Source organism: Phoca vitulina, unplaced genomic scaffold (genome assembly GCF_004348235.1).
Source record: "Phoca vitulina isolate PV1807 unplaced genomic scaffold, GSC_HSeal_1.0 scaffold7, whole genome shotgun sequence".
In the NCBI taxonomy this organism is placed as follows: Eukaryota; Metazoa; Chordata; class Mammalia; order Carnivora; family Phocidae; genus Phoca; species Phoca vitulina.
Genome location: NW_022589710.1, coordinates 66,127,947 through 66,145,527, shown reverse-complemented (window position 1 = coordinate 66,145,527; position 17,581 = coordinate 66,127,947). Strand labels below are relative to the sequence as shown.

The window sequence follows — 17,581 nt, the reverse complement described above, 5'->3', positions numbered from 1 at the left end:
TGCCGGGCACTTCATTATTCCCAATGTTCGGAGAACTTCATAAAACCTCTTGTCGTGCCTTTAAGCATCATCTAGTCATAGATTATTTTCTCCACCAAGAATTGATTCCTTCTCTCTCCCATCCACCCGTTTCCCTCCTCCCCTCCCCATGGTTGTTATTTTCTCTTGGATCCAATAAATTAAAAATTGATGGCAGCTCAGAAAAGTGGTGTGCTCCGTCGAGTGTGCGTGTTGGTGGTGGTTCAGTGTCGCCTGGAGTCTCAGCCCCTCCCGGAATGTTCGCGGGGAGGAGAATGAAAAGATCCCTTTGCAGATTATTGGTGAGCATGGGCTTGCTGGCAAAGGCTCCGTCTTCGTAGGAAGCAGGTGTAAAGTCTCCAGTCGGATGCAGAGCTCTGGCGGAGGGATGCTGAGCATTTCTTGTAAACATGCGTACACATCAGGATGGCGGCTGTGACGTTGGTGGCACACGATTTTAAGAGCCTGGCACCCCTCCCCCCACATCCTTCTCCTACCCACGCCCCCGGCACTGAAACAATAATTCTTCCTATGTTTCTCCTGGACTGTGGCTTAGCCATTAGAGATTTGGATTTGAATCAGTGCAGGGTAAGGGGGACATGGGCCTGTGTGCCGTGGGTGCAGCAATGCACATGCACTGTGCTGTGGGGACAGGAGGCGGTCGGCCCCTTGGCTGGAATTCGCCAAAGGGCAGGTGCAGGGCCAGTTGTTACAGATGGACCAGGGCGGGTGGGGCCCTTGGAGCCCCGCGTGTGGGGGAAATCACTGGCCAGGTAAGGCCATGCTAAGCCTTTGCAGCTGCCGGGGGGCCTGTTGGCTGCTTGGCTGGGTCGGTATTAATGATGTCTTTCCATTTCTGTCTTCTACCCCAAATTCCTTCCCAGCCGAGCTCAGGCTTGGGGGAGTTTGTCTTAGGATCAAGTGCTTCCCCATCTACTTAACAACAAATATCCATTATTATTTGTGAACCCTGATTTCATTGCTTCTAAATGCGTTTATCAGCTGGGAGGAGGCGTAGCCTTGTAAATAAAATGTGGTTTTGTTGTAAAAGAAAATTAACTGTGTGTGTGTGTGTATGTGTGTGTGTGTGTGAGAGAGAGAGAGAGAGAGAGAGAGAGAATATATAGTTGTCCATGAGGTTTAGGATTTCATATTTCAGAACCCACCCCAACGTGATACTGTACATTTGAGCAAGTTTCCTGCTGCATCCATTCATTTTTCCTCTTAATGAGTCCAACATTTAGCAATCCCTGTACTTTATTCGGCGCATCATAGCGAGAGCAGCAATATCTTCCAGGGCCGCCTGACGCTTGGGGAGCTTTTCACGAAAGCAGAAATCATCTCAGGGGAAAGACCTCATCTTTGCCTTCTTCATTTAAGGCTTGAGTTTGCCGGACAAGACAGCCTGAGGGGCTGGTTTGTTGGGTCTGGGAATTCAAAAAGCTGTTTTTGTTATGTGTCTTTTCTCTTTCCTGGTGCTTTCTTATGTCTGGGTGGAAGTTTGGGCCGCTCCGGTTCTCCCAGCAGAGGCCTGGTTCTCCGAGCCGTGTGGGGCCGTGGGGCCCCGGATGTCCATAGGACAGGGAAAGGAGGGTACTGAGGGGACCGGACACAGCCCACTGCGCCCTTCTCTGAGCTGGGCCAGGTGGTTCTTTCTCCTTTTATTTCTTCCATTATCGATACAGTTCTAAGAAGGGCCGCGCACACGCACACACACGCACACACGCACCCCACACACCCAGCTCAGTATCCGCCTGCCAGCGGAAATGAAACCACAGCCCGTCTTTGGGGGTGTCTCCGAAGGCCGTGAGCACGAGCCTCCAGGCTCAGCAAGCTGTCTCGGTCCACCCGCTGTGACCCAAAACTTGACAGTTGAGGGGTTCATGCTGCCTCTGCTGCCTGAGCTTTGGGGGTGACGTTCACATCTTCTTGAGTGAAGTATCTCACTCAGTAGATGAAGCCCAGAGCCCACGGCCGCCCCCCCCTTCCAGGGGAGGGGAGAGAGGAAACCCCATTCTTGGAGTAGGGTGAACACCCGCTGTCATCTTGAGTTTTACTTTCAACACTGACAGTGGGAGGGAAGATTTGTTTGTTTGTTTCTTTTGCCCCTGGACTCACTTGGAGGCAGCGAGCTGGGTCCTGGGTGCAGGAGGTGGGGTTCAGAGCTGTCTGTGGGCCTGGGGCAGGGCCTGGCCCCCCAAGGGGGGCTTGGCTGCCAGGCGGCCGAGGCAGGAATCACCACTGCAGCACAGCGAACGGTGTCGGATACTTTCGGACTCAGTGACGGGGGCTCACAGGGCCTGCTGCAGGAGGAAAGTGAAAAGGCAGAGAGAGCCAAATAAAGGAAAGAATACCAGATGTTACCAAAAAAAAAAAAAAAAAAAACAACACACAAAACAAAACAAAAAACGGAGAGAAGAAAAAAAAAGTGCTGGTACCAAGTCCTCAGCAAAAGATGGAAGGCAGAGAGGCAGGAATGCCTGTGAACAGGCTTACATGACCTTTGCCAATTTTTAAAGTAGTCTGTGTTTCTCCTGAATGAGAAGGACGAATTGAAATTACGTAGCTTCCAGCCTCCTAACAGAGAGGACGTCTGCGTGCTTCCTAGAACTCCTCCCCGGAGAGCGGACAGGCAGAGCTGAAAAAGTTAATGAGAAGCAAAACAAAACAAGGACAAGAAAGATTAAATTATTAAGCGGCAGGAAGCACCTCCCCGTGCTTCAGCGAGGATGGTCACGCTTGGAAGTGTGGCCGTCTTGGTGACACAGCGGAGCGCCCGGCCTGTGGGCGAGTGGCAGTTGAGACGGGACCAGGTACCGCCGCCCTTCTCACCACCGAGCTTGCCCCTGCTCCTTCTGAATTCTCTGTTTCATTTTGTCCTTTTTTGCTTTTCAGCTCATTTCCTTTGTGCCTCTCTCCTTTTTTTTTTTTTTTTTTAACAAAACAATATTTTGACATCCTCCTCCCATTTATTAGAGTTCCCTCTCTAGAAATGGCGCACAATACATCCTTATATTTCTAAAGAACTGTTTTCACAGCCCTCTCCTTTGGCTCTGAAATTATGTATATGTAATTGGTAATTAAAGGTGCAAGCTTTTCAATATAAACAGTATTGCTCAATGTTAGATCATTAAAGGGAAAAGAAGCACCGAATAATTACCTTTTCCATTCTGACAAACCGTTCACAGGAATCCGGTCCCCCCTACAACCACTGTTCGGCATGAGGGTTGTGATTACATTTCAACCATACCAAAGCATCTTTTCATAAAATAAATTGGTAAATTAATTATGTAGCATTGTCTTCCACCTCCTTTTTAAATAAACTCCCGATTTCTTTTTTTAAAGTGTAATTAATGGTTCCTGGGGCTGGCTTGGTGAAAACCGTTTCTCTTACCTTATAGGTTTTTGGGGTTTTTTTGGTGTGTGTGTGTTAGAGGCATGGAGACAACAGATTTAGGATTTCCTCATCTTCGGGGTGTTTTTGTACTGACGTGGGTCTCATGCATGTCCAAGTGTAATTCATGGAGGACTCTGCCTGCTTGTCTCTAACCACAGGCAGGATCTCAAATACTAACTTTCCTTCCCAGCCACACCTATGCCTCGACCTGTTCACATGCGGCTCATACGTGTCACCTGTCCTACAGTGTCCATCCTAGATTCAGCATCACACGTGGATTCCCACGGGCCCTGAAGAAGCTGTGTTCAGAAAATACAGGACAGGGGGGCGCCTGGGTGGCTCAGTCGGTTAAGCGGCTGCCTTCGGCTCGGGTCATGATCCCGGGGTCCTGGGATCGAGCCCCGAGTCGGGCTCCCTGCTCAGTGGAGAGTCTGCTTCTCCCTCTCCCTCTGCCTGCCTCTCTGCCTACTTGTGCTCTCTCTCTATCTCTCTGTCAAATAAATAAATAAAATCTTTAAAAAAAAAAAAAAAGAAAAGAAAATACAGGACAGGGATTCATATGTAAGATAGAAGATGCCACAGAATTTTTTCCTTAAATTATCTGTTCTTTGGCTCTGGCCCGTCAGTAACTTCACTGCCCCGGAATGTGTTTTCCCTCCCATCCATCCCTTCTCTCCGTTCCTCTGTGGTTTTCATTATGTCTCACTAAATACCGTACAACTTAAAATTTACCTGCCTCCTCGGTTGTCAGACCCTTGGCTTTTCCCAGCACCCCGACACTCGTGCCGGCCCTACGACCACATTGTTTGCTCTTGAAAAATTCCAACCCAAGTTTGCTCAGAGCCTGAGGGGATGTGCAACCTCATTGTCCACTCCCCTTATTTATGACACTTTCGGCGGCTGAGTCTTCCCGTTCTCCCCCTGGGGGTTGCTGCTATTGGAGGCATTTACTGGCTTCAAAATATTTGGGTCCCCTGTCCCCTCCAAAATAAAAAAAAAAAGGAAGTATACCGGCTGCTAAAGAAATATGAAAATGTACAGCCCATTGAAAGTGTGGTGGTTTGTTGTCTGCCAAGAAATGCTTTTGGAGTCTGAAGAGGTTTTTTTTTTTTCTTTTCTTTTTCTGGGAGTGAAAAATAAAACCAACAAAACAGAGAGGACAGTGGGGAGCTGATGAGTGCCGGGAAATCTACAAAGTGATGGCGGTCTGACCAGGAGCAGGGTGACTGGCAGGAGACTGGCTCCCTCTTTCAGGGAGCAGACTAACAGCGTCCCTTCCCCTGCATTGTTGTTGTTGGTGGTGGTGGTTATTTTTTTCTTCAATATTTCTTTTTGAACCGACACTCACTTGTTGCTTTCTGAGCATGTGGGCTTCTTTCTCTCCTAAGGCCTGGCTGCCTGACGCCCGTCTGGGGCTCTGCTTTCTTGTCTGGTGTGCAGCCAGGTCTGAGGTAGAGGAATGCAAGCAGGGCTCCCATGAATGGGGAGGACATGAATGAACCGTGGAAGGGAGGGGGCGGCCGATCGAGCCCAAGCAGGGTGAACTGGCTCTGGCGCACGGTTCTCAGCCTTGGCTGCCCACTGGAATCACCTGGGGAGTCTTAAAAACAAAAAGACAATCTGAGGTTTGGATCTCGCTGTAATTGGTCTGGGGTGCCGCCTGGGCACAGGGGGTTCGGGGCTCCCCAGGTGGTTCTCAGATGATGTAAAGTGGGAGAGACACGTCTCGAGCTTGAAGTACGGGGGCCCGTGACACTGAGCCTCTTGTGAAAGCAGGACGGGTGTTATGTGCACGTGGATGTGTTTACATGCTATGTTGGGGGGTGGGAATCACCAGCAAATAAAGGACAAAGCAGTAAGTTTAGCATCAGTTAAGCAACCACCTCCACGGGCTGCGACGTTGCTCCCGGAGCCTTAGTTTGCCCATCTGTGGCCTCCGGGAGTCATGCGGGGACTTGGTGACCTCTAGTATCCTGCAGCGGAGGGGCCTCCTCTTGGTGGGGAAGGGTTGGAATGGCCGCTGGGTGCCCGTGATTGCCTAAGCCCATCTCTGTCTTCTCTGCCCCCTTCTCCTCTCTCTCTCCAGCAGAGGCTGACCATGTGGAGGCCGCCATCCTCGAAGAAGACGAGGGTCTGGAGATAGAGGAGCCCAGCAGCCTGGGGCTGATGGTGGGTGGCCCCGACCCTGACCTGCTCACCTGTGGACAGTGTCAGATGAACTTCCCCCTGGGGGACATCCTGGTTTTTATAGAGCACAAGAAGAAGCAGTGTGGCGGCAGCCTGGGTGCTTGCTATGACAAAGGCCTGGACAAGGGCAGCCCGCCGCCCTCCTCGCGCTCCGAGCTCAGGAAAGTGTCCGAGCCGGTGGAGATCGGGATCCAGGTCACCCCCGATGAAGATGACCACCTGCTCTCGCCCACGAAAGGCATCTGCCCCAAGCAGGAGAACATTGCAGGTATGGAATGTTGCCACTGGCCAGGTCGCCACTGAAGCCACCTCCTGGGTCCCACGCCCGCCTGTCCCCTCTTTGTGCTGGGTGTCGGTGCTGGGAGGGCCCAGGGGCTACTGGGATAGGACCACCAGCCAGGGCTCGCCCTTTCCGAGGGGCCACTGTCTGGGTGACCCTCAGGAGGAGACAGGCCTGGGGCTCAGAGAGGCACAGCTGGCTGATGGTTGCTTTGCTTTTGGCAATGAGGCTCTGTTGTGGGGCCTAATGCATAGGTGGCCGGGAGTACAGAACAGAAATTTGGAAGGCTAGGTGGCCCTCGGTTTGCTGGTGTTCTTGGCTTAGTCTCTGGCTGTGCAGCCAGACTGTCTTGGGTTGGAATCTGTTCTTCACAACATGGACAAGTCTGTTTTTCCATCTGTGAAATGGAGCTAATGAGACCGATCTCCATAGGGTTGTGGTGAGGTCTAATGAGACGTGGCCTGTGGGCAGGGCCTGGTAGGCACTTAGGAATGGGAGCACTCATTTCTTCCTCCTCCTCTCTCTGGCCTCCATTTCCCATCTGTAAAAAGAGGCGCCCTGATCTCAGAGGCCCCTTCTGATGTTGCCTGATCCTTCTGGCAGGTCTAGCGAAGGGCTGGTGGGAACTTGCTGGAGCACTGCGCCCCTTTCAGCTGACCGCCTGGACAGCTGACTCTTACCACCTGAAGAACAGGTGTTGGGTTGTGTCCTCTGGCCACAGGGAGGTGGCACCATGTCCTGCCGGGCCGTGGTCACGGAATGCCAGAGCCTCCTCCAGGGAGCCCGAGCTCTGTGCAAGCTGCAGTGTTTGCGTCTGGTCCTACTTCTGAGCCTGGGAGGCCCAGCAAAGATGGAGGGCCGTGGTGGCCTGTGTTCCTGCAGTAAGCGGCAGCCAGTCCTGCAGCAAGATGGCACCAGTGTGCGTGCGGATGAGGGGTCACATCCTGCCGGTTGGCTCTGGACAAGCTGCTTCATGAGTCCAGGCCTCAGTTTCCTTGTGTGTCAACAGCGAGTGAGAATACTGGCAGGCCTGGTGTGAGGATTGAATGAGCAGGGGCTCCGTAAGTGCTTTGCCAGTGGAAATTTCCTCTCAGGGGTCCCCTCTGGTTCTGAAGCATGCAAGTAGGTGCTGGCTGTGTTTTGGGCGTGGAAGCTAGTGGAAGTGCTGGAGGGACTGAGGCTCTGGGTGCTCCTCCTTGGAGGATGAGCCTGGTGTAGCCCAAGGCACCTGCTCCCACGGGTAAGATGGAGCAGAGAGCCCCATCATCCAGAAGGCAGTCAGGGTAATGCAGCAAAGCCACTCGGCAACTCTGAGACTTCCGGGCCTCAATTTGCCCATCTGTCAAATGGGATTAATGAGTTCTCTCTTGGGAAGAGACTGTGGTGGGATGCAGACTCCTGCTGGCACATGCTAGGTGCTGGGGAGACCCCATCAAGTCATACTGGCCTGTGGGCCTTGCCTTCTGGCTGCTGAGCTAGAGACATCTCTCATGCTCTCAAGTTGCCAAGGGCTTTGAGAAAAATGCCCAGCATGTTCAGAGCCATGGTCATGTAAACCCCGGCTTCTCAGAGTGCCCTGCAGATGTGAGTGGTGCTGCCTTCATTGGGGCTGGAGCCTCCCACCCAGAAAGGTGCCGGGTCACTTTTGTTGGTGTTGTTGGGGCCCCCATGCCTTTCTTTTCTTTGACACTGGAGGAACAGTTTTCCTCCAGTAGAATAAACACCCAGCGTCAGTGACCACAGACCTTGCCCACGAGACTCTGGTCCCTACTTATATTTCCATGGAAAGGCATTCTGCTTTCCCCCAAAACCATCCGAATCCTCATTTCACGATGAAGGTATTTCCCAGTGAGAGGCTGCCGATCATTGTGGGTAGGTTTGTTTAAGAAAGCGACTAGATGTGATTTCATAAAAGGCAAAGTTAATCTGCAAGGCGGCTTTGTCCTCACCCCCCCACACCCCCTGTGCCCCTTTTTCTCGGGTTGTAATACTGCAGCAGCCTACAGTATTTTTATTTTATGTGTGACAGAAGATATTCTTGGCCTTTTCTGTTCAGCAATAGGACGAATGCATTTCTTCATTCTCGAAGAAATATGTAAAATAATCCCTTAGAAGTCTAAAGAGATATGTTTGTTCAAAGCATTTAAAATGTTATTTTAATCAAAGGCACAAAACAGTCTCCATGCTGTGTCAGCTGAAGACGACCATCCCGTTCTAGCGGCACGTTGTGCCTTCTTGCTGGCCCTCCTTCTGCTTCTCCCCTCCCTGCCTTAGCACCAACTTTTCTTTCTTTCTTTTTTTTTTTTATTTAATAAAAAAGGAAAGATTAAAGAATAAAACTTCAGTGACTCAAATGTATAAAGTAATTTAATATGGTGGGAGCATTAATTATTTTAGCTTAATTGAATTCTGAGGACTGCAGTACTTGCATTTTTGTAGACAAGCCCTGTTTATTATTTCTCTGTGTAGATTAACAGTAAAGGAAACACAGATAACTTTCAGTTATTTATTGTAAAATAAATGTGTCAATTCATGTGTAAAGCAAGCTGCTCAAAGATAATTGAGTCTTTATATTTTAAGAGGGGGGCCAGGAATCACAGGCGCTTCTCCGCCCGGGCTTCCGGAAATCCGCACAGCTGCTGCCCAGGCCCCTGGCACCGCTGGCCTTGCCCAGGCCTCTCCTGTTCCTGCTCCCCAGCCGAGGTGGGGAGGGATGCTCCAGCCTGTCCGAGCCCCACTGTTGTCCCCAGGGCCGGTTACTGGGGAGCAGGTGGCTGTTAACTCTTGGGACTTGGCCTCTGGTTTGGCTGTCCCAAGGGAGGTGCCCGCGGTGACCATGTGGCTCATGCCTTTTGGGGAACCAACAATCTGAGCCTTGTCCAGACGGGTCCCAGCCCTCCTCGCTGCCCAGTGCTTCTAGAGGCCGGGCTGCAGAGATGGATGGGCAGGGCTGGCCTGTGGAATAGGTGGGATCCCTTCCACCTTCAAGGGCGCCCCCAGGGTGACATCGGAATTGGAATTCTGTCAGTCATTGGACCAGGGCTGGACCCTGGATCGGCCCTTTCCTTGGGACACTGGGGTCTGGAGATGGGCATAAAAGGAGTAGTTAATCATTTTTTTTCTTTCCTTTATTATTATTATTTTTTTTAATGATAGAGAAGTAGGAGAGTAGAAGGAGGAACTTTCTGTAGCTTTGTATCTTGGAGGGCATTCGTTCATTCATTCTTTTGTTCATTTAATAAACAAGCACCTACTGCTCTTCCCCTGCTCTGAGCATCCCCCTGGCCGTGAGGTGACAGAACCCCCCAGGGTGGGGGGAGCATGGTGGGAGGACGGCCATCTGGGCTGCTGCTCTGTCCCCCTTGGGGGACATGGCCCAAGTGTGAGCAGTAGCTGCCCTGCCCTTGCTGTGTGCGGTTGTGGCCCGGGGCCCTGCGCCTTGGCCGTGTGCTGTGGGCAGAGCAGGGCCATGGAGCCTGTGTCTGAGGCCCATCTGGGGACAGAGGGGTGGAGTTGAGCCGAGGTGGGGGCTCAGGTCTGCCTATATAGGAGTTCTTTACCTTTCCCAAGCCCCCTTCCCACTGCCTTCTCCCACTTCTGGCAGAGCTGGGGTGAGATGGGTTCCAGGGTTTGCAAAGAGCAGGAGTCTCTGAGCATTATGTGGGATGGGTGTCTTAGGAGGGGTGGGGAGAAGGGGGCTGGGGGTGTTTGGGGTTCGAGGCCCGTGCCAGGGAGGCCGTGTGCTGCCCCGTGGGAAGGGACCCGGCGCAGGTCTGAGCCCTGCCCTGCCTCCTGCCAGCCTTGGGGCATGTGACCTGACCTCCTGAGCGGCAGCAGCCAAGTACGGGGAGCGCATCTAACAGTAACTGTGGTGTTTAAGTGCTGCGTGCCTGCCTGGCACATGGGGAGCCTGCTGCAGGGATGAGCGCCTTCTTCCCTTACTGGTGCTGTTTCCCCAGCTCCATTTCCTGCTGGTACTGTAGCCAGTGTAGGTCTTCCAGGAACTGGGGGAGAAACTTCCATTGGCTTCGGGGAACTCCACCATCAGAAACAATGTCAGAACCACTGTCGTGTGTCCCCCTCCCCCCAGCCATCTACTGTCCTTTGGTGGCCACTCTGATGGTGGGTCCCTCTGGGGAGGAGCCTGGGGGGATCAAAGGAGCATGGGCTTTGGTGTCAGTGGGGAGGGGTGCAATTCCAGTGCCCGCCCAGGCCAGCCACTTCACTTTTCTGGGCCTCAGTTTCCTCGTCTGTCCCCACTTGTCAGTCCTATGGCAAGAATGAACAGTGATGAGAGCCAGAGAGCACCCACCTAGCTCAGGGTCCGGCTGCAGCCAGATGACTGAGAAGTGGAAGCTTCTTGAAAAGCTTTTAAGAGGGTGTGGACCCCGCTTGGCAGCACGAGGTGTTGGCTTCTCAGTCAGAATCTTGAAAATTTCCCTCAGATATCTCTCTCAGCATTTCCACTGATTCCTCCTTAGAATCCCCATTTTATAGCCACTGGAGGGAAGGCTCTTGATCACAGGTAATTCGTTTTCGCGTGTTATCACCCCTTCCATAACCAGATGAAGCTATAACCAGAGGAATGAGCCATCAGCTGTCAGTCAAAGGTTTGCCTTTTTGCCTTTTTGTCCTCCCCTCCCCAAACCCCAAATGTCAAATTTCTGGAGAAATGCAGGAGACAGGCAGCGGGTGACAGGAGGTGGCAGATCCCCCTGGGCTGGAAGTGGCAGGCAGTTCCCTGCTGCGATGGCCCCACCCACTCTTGTACGTCTTCATCTGGAACCGAGGAAGGGTCCGGGGTGTGCCTGGAGGCGGGGGGTTCGCGTAGCAGGCAGAGCACAGACAGGGGGCTTGGTTTGGGGTCCCAGTGACCCATTGCTAGGCAAATGGTGTTGGAGAAAAGGGCTTCTGATCAGCTGGAGGATTTACATGCTGCTCGGCAAATGTGCATTTCAGACTTTAAAAAATAAATAAAATAAATGTGAAAAAGAGAAAATTAGCTTGGTCAGTGGAAGAAACTAAATAACTTGCTTGTGCTGGAAACTGGAGATAAACCCCACTTGCAGGTTGTCTTTAAAAACTTGCGTTTGATATATTTAGTGTTGTTATTTTGCCTCCAAATTAAGGTTAGTTAAATCCATGTGTGTTGTAGCATGGATTATCTTTTTGTATTATTAAATCGTGACAGCTAATTATTAGTTCTGTCTGCACCAAGGAATAGTGGAGTGTTCTGTCTGAGAGACATGGTCCTGGGGCTGGGCGTTGTAAGGCTGGCCCCAAAGCTGGGGCAGGGCTGGCAGGTGGTGGGGAAGAGGGGGCCTACCTGGTAATGCACATTTGTGCTTAGGTGCTTTTCTTGGTTTATCTCATCTTGAAATAGACACCAGCCTTGAAACAGATACTTCTAATCCCACTTTGAAATAGATATTTTCTAACCCCACTTTGAGCTAAGGCTCAGAGAGGTTAAGGGACTTGCCCAAGATCACACAGCAAAGTGGAGTCAGACTCGGGTCTGCCTGGCTTCCTCGGGTGGCACGGGGAATGGAGGCCTTTAGGGAGGGGTAGTCTAACTGCCTGGCTGGCCCAGCCAGTGGGGCAGGCACGACCTCCAGACCCTGTCCAAGGCGATCTTTGAAGCCTTCCTAGGTATGACTCTGCAGATACAGCCTGGAGCCCTCAGGCCCCCAGAGGCCTTGACCTATAGTCCGCGGGTAGCCTTCCTCATATGGTTACCTGTGCTTTCTCGTGAAGGTTTTGGAGAGGTGGGTGGTGGGTAAGAAAGCAGTAAGATGTGAATTCAGATGGATGGATCTGGGCTGGGATTTTGGGTTTGCCAATGACCTGTTGTATAACCTTCAGCCAGTTGTTTACCTCTCTAAGTCCCCGTTTCCTGTAGAATGGAGATAATCTTTCTTATCTTTCAGGCTTGTTACAAAGTTTGATTTAGGCAGCGCATTCCTGTATTAGGTCCCTGTGGATCTTTAGCTGTTATTAATAATAGAGAACCACCGGAGGGATCCATGCGGGGATTCTGGCCTCCGGGCTTAAGCTGGAAGGATCTCCTTGCTAAGGATCTCCTCCCATTCTTACCTGAGCATATGTAACTGGTTACGGGCAGGGCTGAGTCCAGACCCTAGTTATCTTGAGTCAGGTGCCCCTTTTGCCACACCAGTCTGCCTGGTTCTGTGACTTGAGGCGATCCGTTTCCCCGGGCAGAGTCCCAGTGTCCTGAGCCGTAAGCGGGGGTGAGCAGTCCCTGCCCTGCCGGCCTCCCAGGGAGAGCAGAGACTGGGGTGCGGCGTAAACTGCACAAACCGTTGCGGAGTGTGAGCAGCTACCCAATGCGACTGTAGCACCAAATTTTAATTGAAAGTTTTATTGAATTAAAAAGAAGACAAAAAATACTAATCAGCTACAAGGTATTTTTTTTTTTTCCTTGCTAGGTTTCCTTTAGGTTTGGGGCCCTCGTTAGCTGTGATTCATAGAGGTGGTTCCATGCTTCCAGAAGCAATTCAGAAAGGAGGACGGGAAGTTAGGGAAGAGAGTGAGGGAAGGGCATGGGGCTCCCAGGTGGGGGACCTAACCAACCCCGAGCCTCTGTTATCATTATTATTAGGTTTTTAGTTTGGCAGTAAATAGTTAGCAGTCGGCTTAAATTTTTTATTAGGCACTTGAGCCTGCCTTTTTTGTGTGTGTGTTCATTTTCATGCCTGACTAATGCATAACCAGTGGCTCTAAAATCTGTTAGGAGGGGGCTCTGTGTCAGTAAACTATATAAATAGGGCAGCCTGCCGGTCACCCCTACACCCTTGGGTTTATCTTTTCACTGAAGAAACAAAAAGATTGAGTTTTCATATTTGGGTTTTTAACTGAACACATACTTATTAGGACTAACTCTGTACCAGTCACTGTTTGAAGGGCTTTGCAATTATTCACTGATTTAATCCTAATACCTCCATGAGGTAGGTGCTGGTATCAAGCCCACATTACCAAAGAGGAAACTGAAGCCCAGAGACGTTAAGTCACTTGCCCAGGGTCACACAGCTGGTGAGTAGGGGCCCGGGCTGTGACCTCCGGCAGTCATGCTCTTTCCTGTGGTGAGGCAGCGTTGCATGTGGTCGTATTTCATCCTAATTTCATCCTACACTCCCATCCACTGTCGCCACCCCATGAAACGTGGTCAGTCAGTTATTACTTTCATTTCATAGATGAGGAAACCGAGTCACAGAGAGGTTAAGAGCCTCACGTACTTACCCTGTGAGTGGCCGCACAGTTGTGCCTAGACACCAGGCTCCTGATTTCCAGCCTGTGACCTTCACAGGGCGCCCAGGCCCAGGGGGTCATTCGATTCTTTAACTGCGGCTGGCCCAGGCCCCTTCTGCTCCTGGCCGGGCCACGAGTGATTTCTTCTCTGAGGGTGAAGCACCAGGATGGGACCTGGGGTCTAGTGTGAGCTGCAGGAAGCAGGACGGTGGGCCTCCACCTGTCCTACACACATCTGTGGATTTCGTGTTGACTGCTGTCTGTGCGGAGCTGTCTTGTTGGGAGCCGACTCCTACCCAGTTGGGTCGGGTGGTGGGGGCAGCTGGGCCTACGGAATGCAGGGTGGGGAGGGGCAGGCATGGTGGACTCTGGCCAAGACCTGGGGTGGTGTCTAGGCCCTGTGGCTGACAGGCTGTGTGACCTTGAGCAGACCCTCCCCCACTTTGGGCCCGAGCTTCCTGAGCTGAAATAGGAGAAGGACCTACCAGTGGTTTCCAACAGCTGCAAGAACCTGGCGGGGGTGGGGGGGGGGGGGGGGGGGTAAGCTCCAGCTTCCTACCTAAATCCTCCTCCCACCCAGCAGCCCAACCGGCTTCCCTCATTTGTTACTTCTTGGGTTTAGGAAATAAATTTTCTTTGAGGAAATTGGTGGCTGAAATGAAAACCATCATACTAAAGGATAAACAGGGTCTCTTTCTGCTTCAAGCCGTGAACATTCCCCTGGAAGGATTGGGTGCAGAGTTTAGGCTCAGGGCCCCTCCTGTGCCTCTTCCAGGCACTGTCCCTCATGTTGTAGATGTGGTTTGGTATTTATTCTTTTGATAAGAGGACCTCCTGAATTGTATGAACCTCAGGCCCCATGAAATCGGAACCCACTCTGATCCAGGCACTGCTAGGTGTGACCAGTGACCTAAGGGGGTAGGGGTGTTAGCCTTGCCCAAATTAAGTCCAGGGAGGAGCTCCAGATGGCAGGGTGTGATCAGGACTTAGAGGACCCCCGAGCTGGACCCAGGGACCAGGAGGTCTTTCTAGAAGGCAAGGCTTCTAGGTTTCATTTTTATTTTGTTTTTCAGTGGGTTTCCTTAGAGTCCTCCTCCTGCTGGTCTGCTGGTTTTGATCTGGAGGTGGCGGTGGGAGGATGGGGTGGCTCAGGAAGGAGGAGTCTGTGCTGAGGGAGGGGGGCTGCGTGTGTGAGGGGGAGATCTGGCGGGGAGAGGTGTGATCACTTGATGAGAGATAGGTGCCTACTGCCACCACCAGCGTGAAAACTGGGACCCCAGGCTCTTTTGTGTGGAAGAATATTAACAAAATGGCCTTTTGTTGGAGGTAAGAAGTCAGAACCCCCCCCCCCCCCCCCCCCGCCCCGTTCCGGAGAGGAGAGAAGCCCTCCATCTACTGGGGAGCGCCCAGGGGGGGGTAACCCCCCCCCCCCCCCCCCAGCCCAGGACAGCCAGCTAGTTCTCCAGGCCAAGGCAATATTTGATCAGGGCTGTTGACTCCAGGGGGCTGACAGCTTCCCTTGCCTTAAGGCTGCAAGTGTGGACACAGCCTTAGATGCAAGCAGATAAATCAGACTCAAAGGTGCACAGGTGCGTGGGTCAGCGCCCACCCAAGATGAATCCCCACGAACAGAGCCTTGCCACCTGACAGCCCCGGTGCCTACACTGTGACCAAGTTCCAGTGAGGACATCTGTCCAACGTGGCAGTGTCCAGGATGCACAATTCTGCTTTCCTGACTTGAGGTACCAAAGGAATCTTTGAAAGTAATGGAGAAAGCACTGACTTTGTTTTAGAGACTTCTCCGGGCAGAGCATGGCATCTGGGGAGTGTAGTCCCCCAGCTGAGTTCTGGGGGTCCTCCCTTGAGGCTGGGGGCCACAGAATGCCTGTCTCGGGCTCTGTGTCTAGCAACCATCTAGGGTTCTTTGTTTCCCTTAAGGAGAAACAGGACAAACCTTTGATGACCCCTTCCCACCCCAGCAACTGGTAAAAGGTTTGAGGTTGGTAGACCCCACAAAACTAAGTTCTCCAAAGGAGCCAGAGTGGATTCTTTCCCCCCTCCCACCAAGAGTTCAAAGCCAGCCAATTAAGAAACCTAAACAGTGTGGTCTTCTCCTTGCATCATTGACATCACTGGCTTGTAAAACTTTCCCTGCAAAGGAGGCGCCTTTATTCGCTGGGAAAAAGTAGTATGTAATTTTCCTGACCTGGCCTTTGCTTTGGAGGGGAAGGAAAAGAGAGAGAGAACTCATTTCCAGAAACAAACGGGGCCCAAGACAGCAAACAAGTTCCACACTCTGGGGTCGGGGCCTTGCCGGCGGGAGCACAGGATCCCGGACACCGAAAATGGCGTTTTGTGGGGATGCGAGACCCGGGGGCCTGCCAAGCGCCGAGGGTCTCGGGTCTCTGACGCATTCTAAGACTATGGGGGAGGGGTCGGGAGACGGACATCAAAATCCTCCCAACTCTGAGACTGTACTTCTTCTCCCGCTCGCATGAAACCAGGCGCCACCTGCCTCACCACTAGTGCAATTTCCCGTGTGCCCCGACGGTTGCAACTTGCAAGACTCATCTTGCCCCCTTCCGGGATCTCCAGCGACCCTCCCCCTTCCCGGCCTCCTCCCCTCCCCCGCGACGGTGCCACCCCCAGCACATCATCCCCTCCCACGTGGGAGGGGGCAGGGGCAGAACTCTTCCTGCCACGCCCGCCGGGGACTTCAGGCTCCGCCCCCGGGGGCTTCAAGGTTGGGGTCCATAAGTCTCCCCTCACTACCAAGCCCAGGCGCACAGTGGCCTTTTCCAGGGCGTGTGGTGCAGAGCTCAGGTGGGGGCGCGAGGCGGCCCGCACCTCCCGGACCCCGCACGGAAACAGGCGGACACTCAGGCAACTCCGTGATTGCACCGGGGGCCTCCTCTGCGGTCGGTGCCCACCCTCCACCCCGCCGGCTACGGTCCCGCCGAAGGTTCCCAGGCGCTGTTCCCCGGCCTTTGGGCGCGCCTGGTCCCCTCCAGGCAGCCGGCCTCGCCGACTCGCCCGCGGCCTCTCCAGCCTGCGCCCCGGGGCGCGCGGCTAGGCGACCATCCGCCTCGTCTCTCCTGCTCTCCCGGCCCAGGCCCGCCGCGCACGTTGATTGTGTCTTCCTGGGGCGGGAGGGCCGAGGGGGCTCCAGGCCCATGCATAATTCGGGGACTTAATGGGCCAGCTGCCCGGGCGGGGCGGTGAGGGGCGGGCGGAGGCGCAGCTGACCCTGCCCGCGTCTGGCCTCGCCGAAGAGGCGCGCTTCTTTCTTCCTCCCGTGACAGCTCCCCTCCCCCTCTCGGCCCGGGTCCGAGGGGGGCGGGGAGCAGGCGAGTCGTAGGGTTAGCCCAGGGGAGGGGGCTTCCTCTGTGCATTCCTGCAACTTTTGCTTTGGAGGGCGGGAGGCGTGCAGTGAAACGGAGCCTCCCCGGGACCCGGCTCCCGAAGGAGCCGGGGGAGTTGGAATGAAGGTTTCCTCCGAGCATTCTGCAGCCCTCGAATCTTTTTTTTTTTTTTTCCCCCCGAGCCCCTTTTCCCCGCCCCCGGCGGCCCCCTGTCGGCCCCCAGCCCCACCGCAGCCCTGCGAGCTCGCCCTTGGCCCCGGGCCAGCCCCCTTCCCTGGCAGCGGGCGGAGATGGATGGAGGCGGAGACCCAAGGTCAAGGGCGGGGAGCCCGCCGGCCTGGGGTCCCTTTGTGCGCTCAGGTCCGCCCCTCCTCCACCCGCCCTCTCCTCCCCGACCCCCAGGCGCGCGACCGCACGAGTGACCTTCCCGGGCGTGGGGAATTGCATTTCAGGACCCCTGAAAACTCCTGCCAGTGGCCCCATCCTCAAAATCAGCGCGCGAGGGGCGGGGCTCCTCGCCTGGTTGGCGTTCCTTCCTGGGCGTTTGTCTTGGGTCCTGGGGGCGCCCTGGGATCCCCTCTTCGCCCAGCAGCGAACGCTCTGAGAGGGTCGCGCCCGACCGAGCCCGGCATCAGCCCACCTTGGCCCGACTGAGCGCGGCAGCTCCCCGGATCCAGGTGAGGCCCGTTTGGAGGGAGCCTCAAAGAGTTCTTTGTGCATTTTGTGTCCATCCTGGGCAAACAGTCCCGTCCCAAAGTGGTTTTCTTTGTAGGGTTTTTTTTTTTTTTTTTCCTCCCGGGGTGGCGGGTGGGGGAGGAGAGGGAGCCTTCTTTTCTAGAGGGAATTCCTGGGGGCTGGGATTTTAAAACACTCAAGAACAAAAGTGTTTTCCCAATTGTGTGGGAATGGAACCCTCTACTAGAGTGGGACACAAAGCCTCGTGGAATTACAGGGAATTAATGTCAGTCCTTCTTCCAGCCCGACTTCTCTTACAATACCCCCCCCAAAGAGAATTTGTATGCAAATGGTCACCTTGCTAGGAGTCTCCCTTTATTTTTGCTTCTTAAAAAT

At 53.6% G+C, this 17,581-nt stretch overlaps 1 protein-coding gene across 7 annotated transcripts in view; it reads left to right on the top strand.

The window, feature by feature from the left end:
• BCL11B (BAF chromatin remodeling complex subunit BCL11B) overlaps positions 1–17,581 on the top strand; it is a 93,236-nt gene that overhangs the window by 8,417 nt on the left and 67,238 nt on the right. For 4 of the 7 annotated variants that reach the window (XM_032405899.1, XM_032405897.1, XM_032405900.1 and 1 more), the window contains exon 2: positions 5,505–5,870. In XM_032405899.1, coding sequence (XP_032261790.1) covers positions 5,505–5,870 — 366 coding nt within the window. Of the gene's footprint in view, positions 1–5,501; positions 5,871–17,581 lie in introns of all 7 variants that reach the window. The other 3 variants (XM_032405898.1, XM_032405896.1, XM_032405901.1) reach the window with 1 other exon arrangement.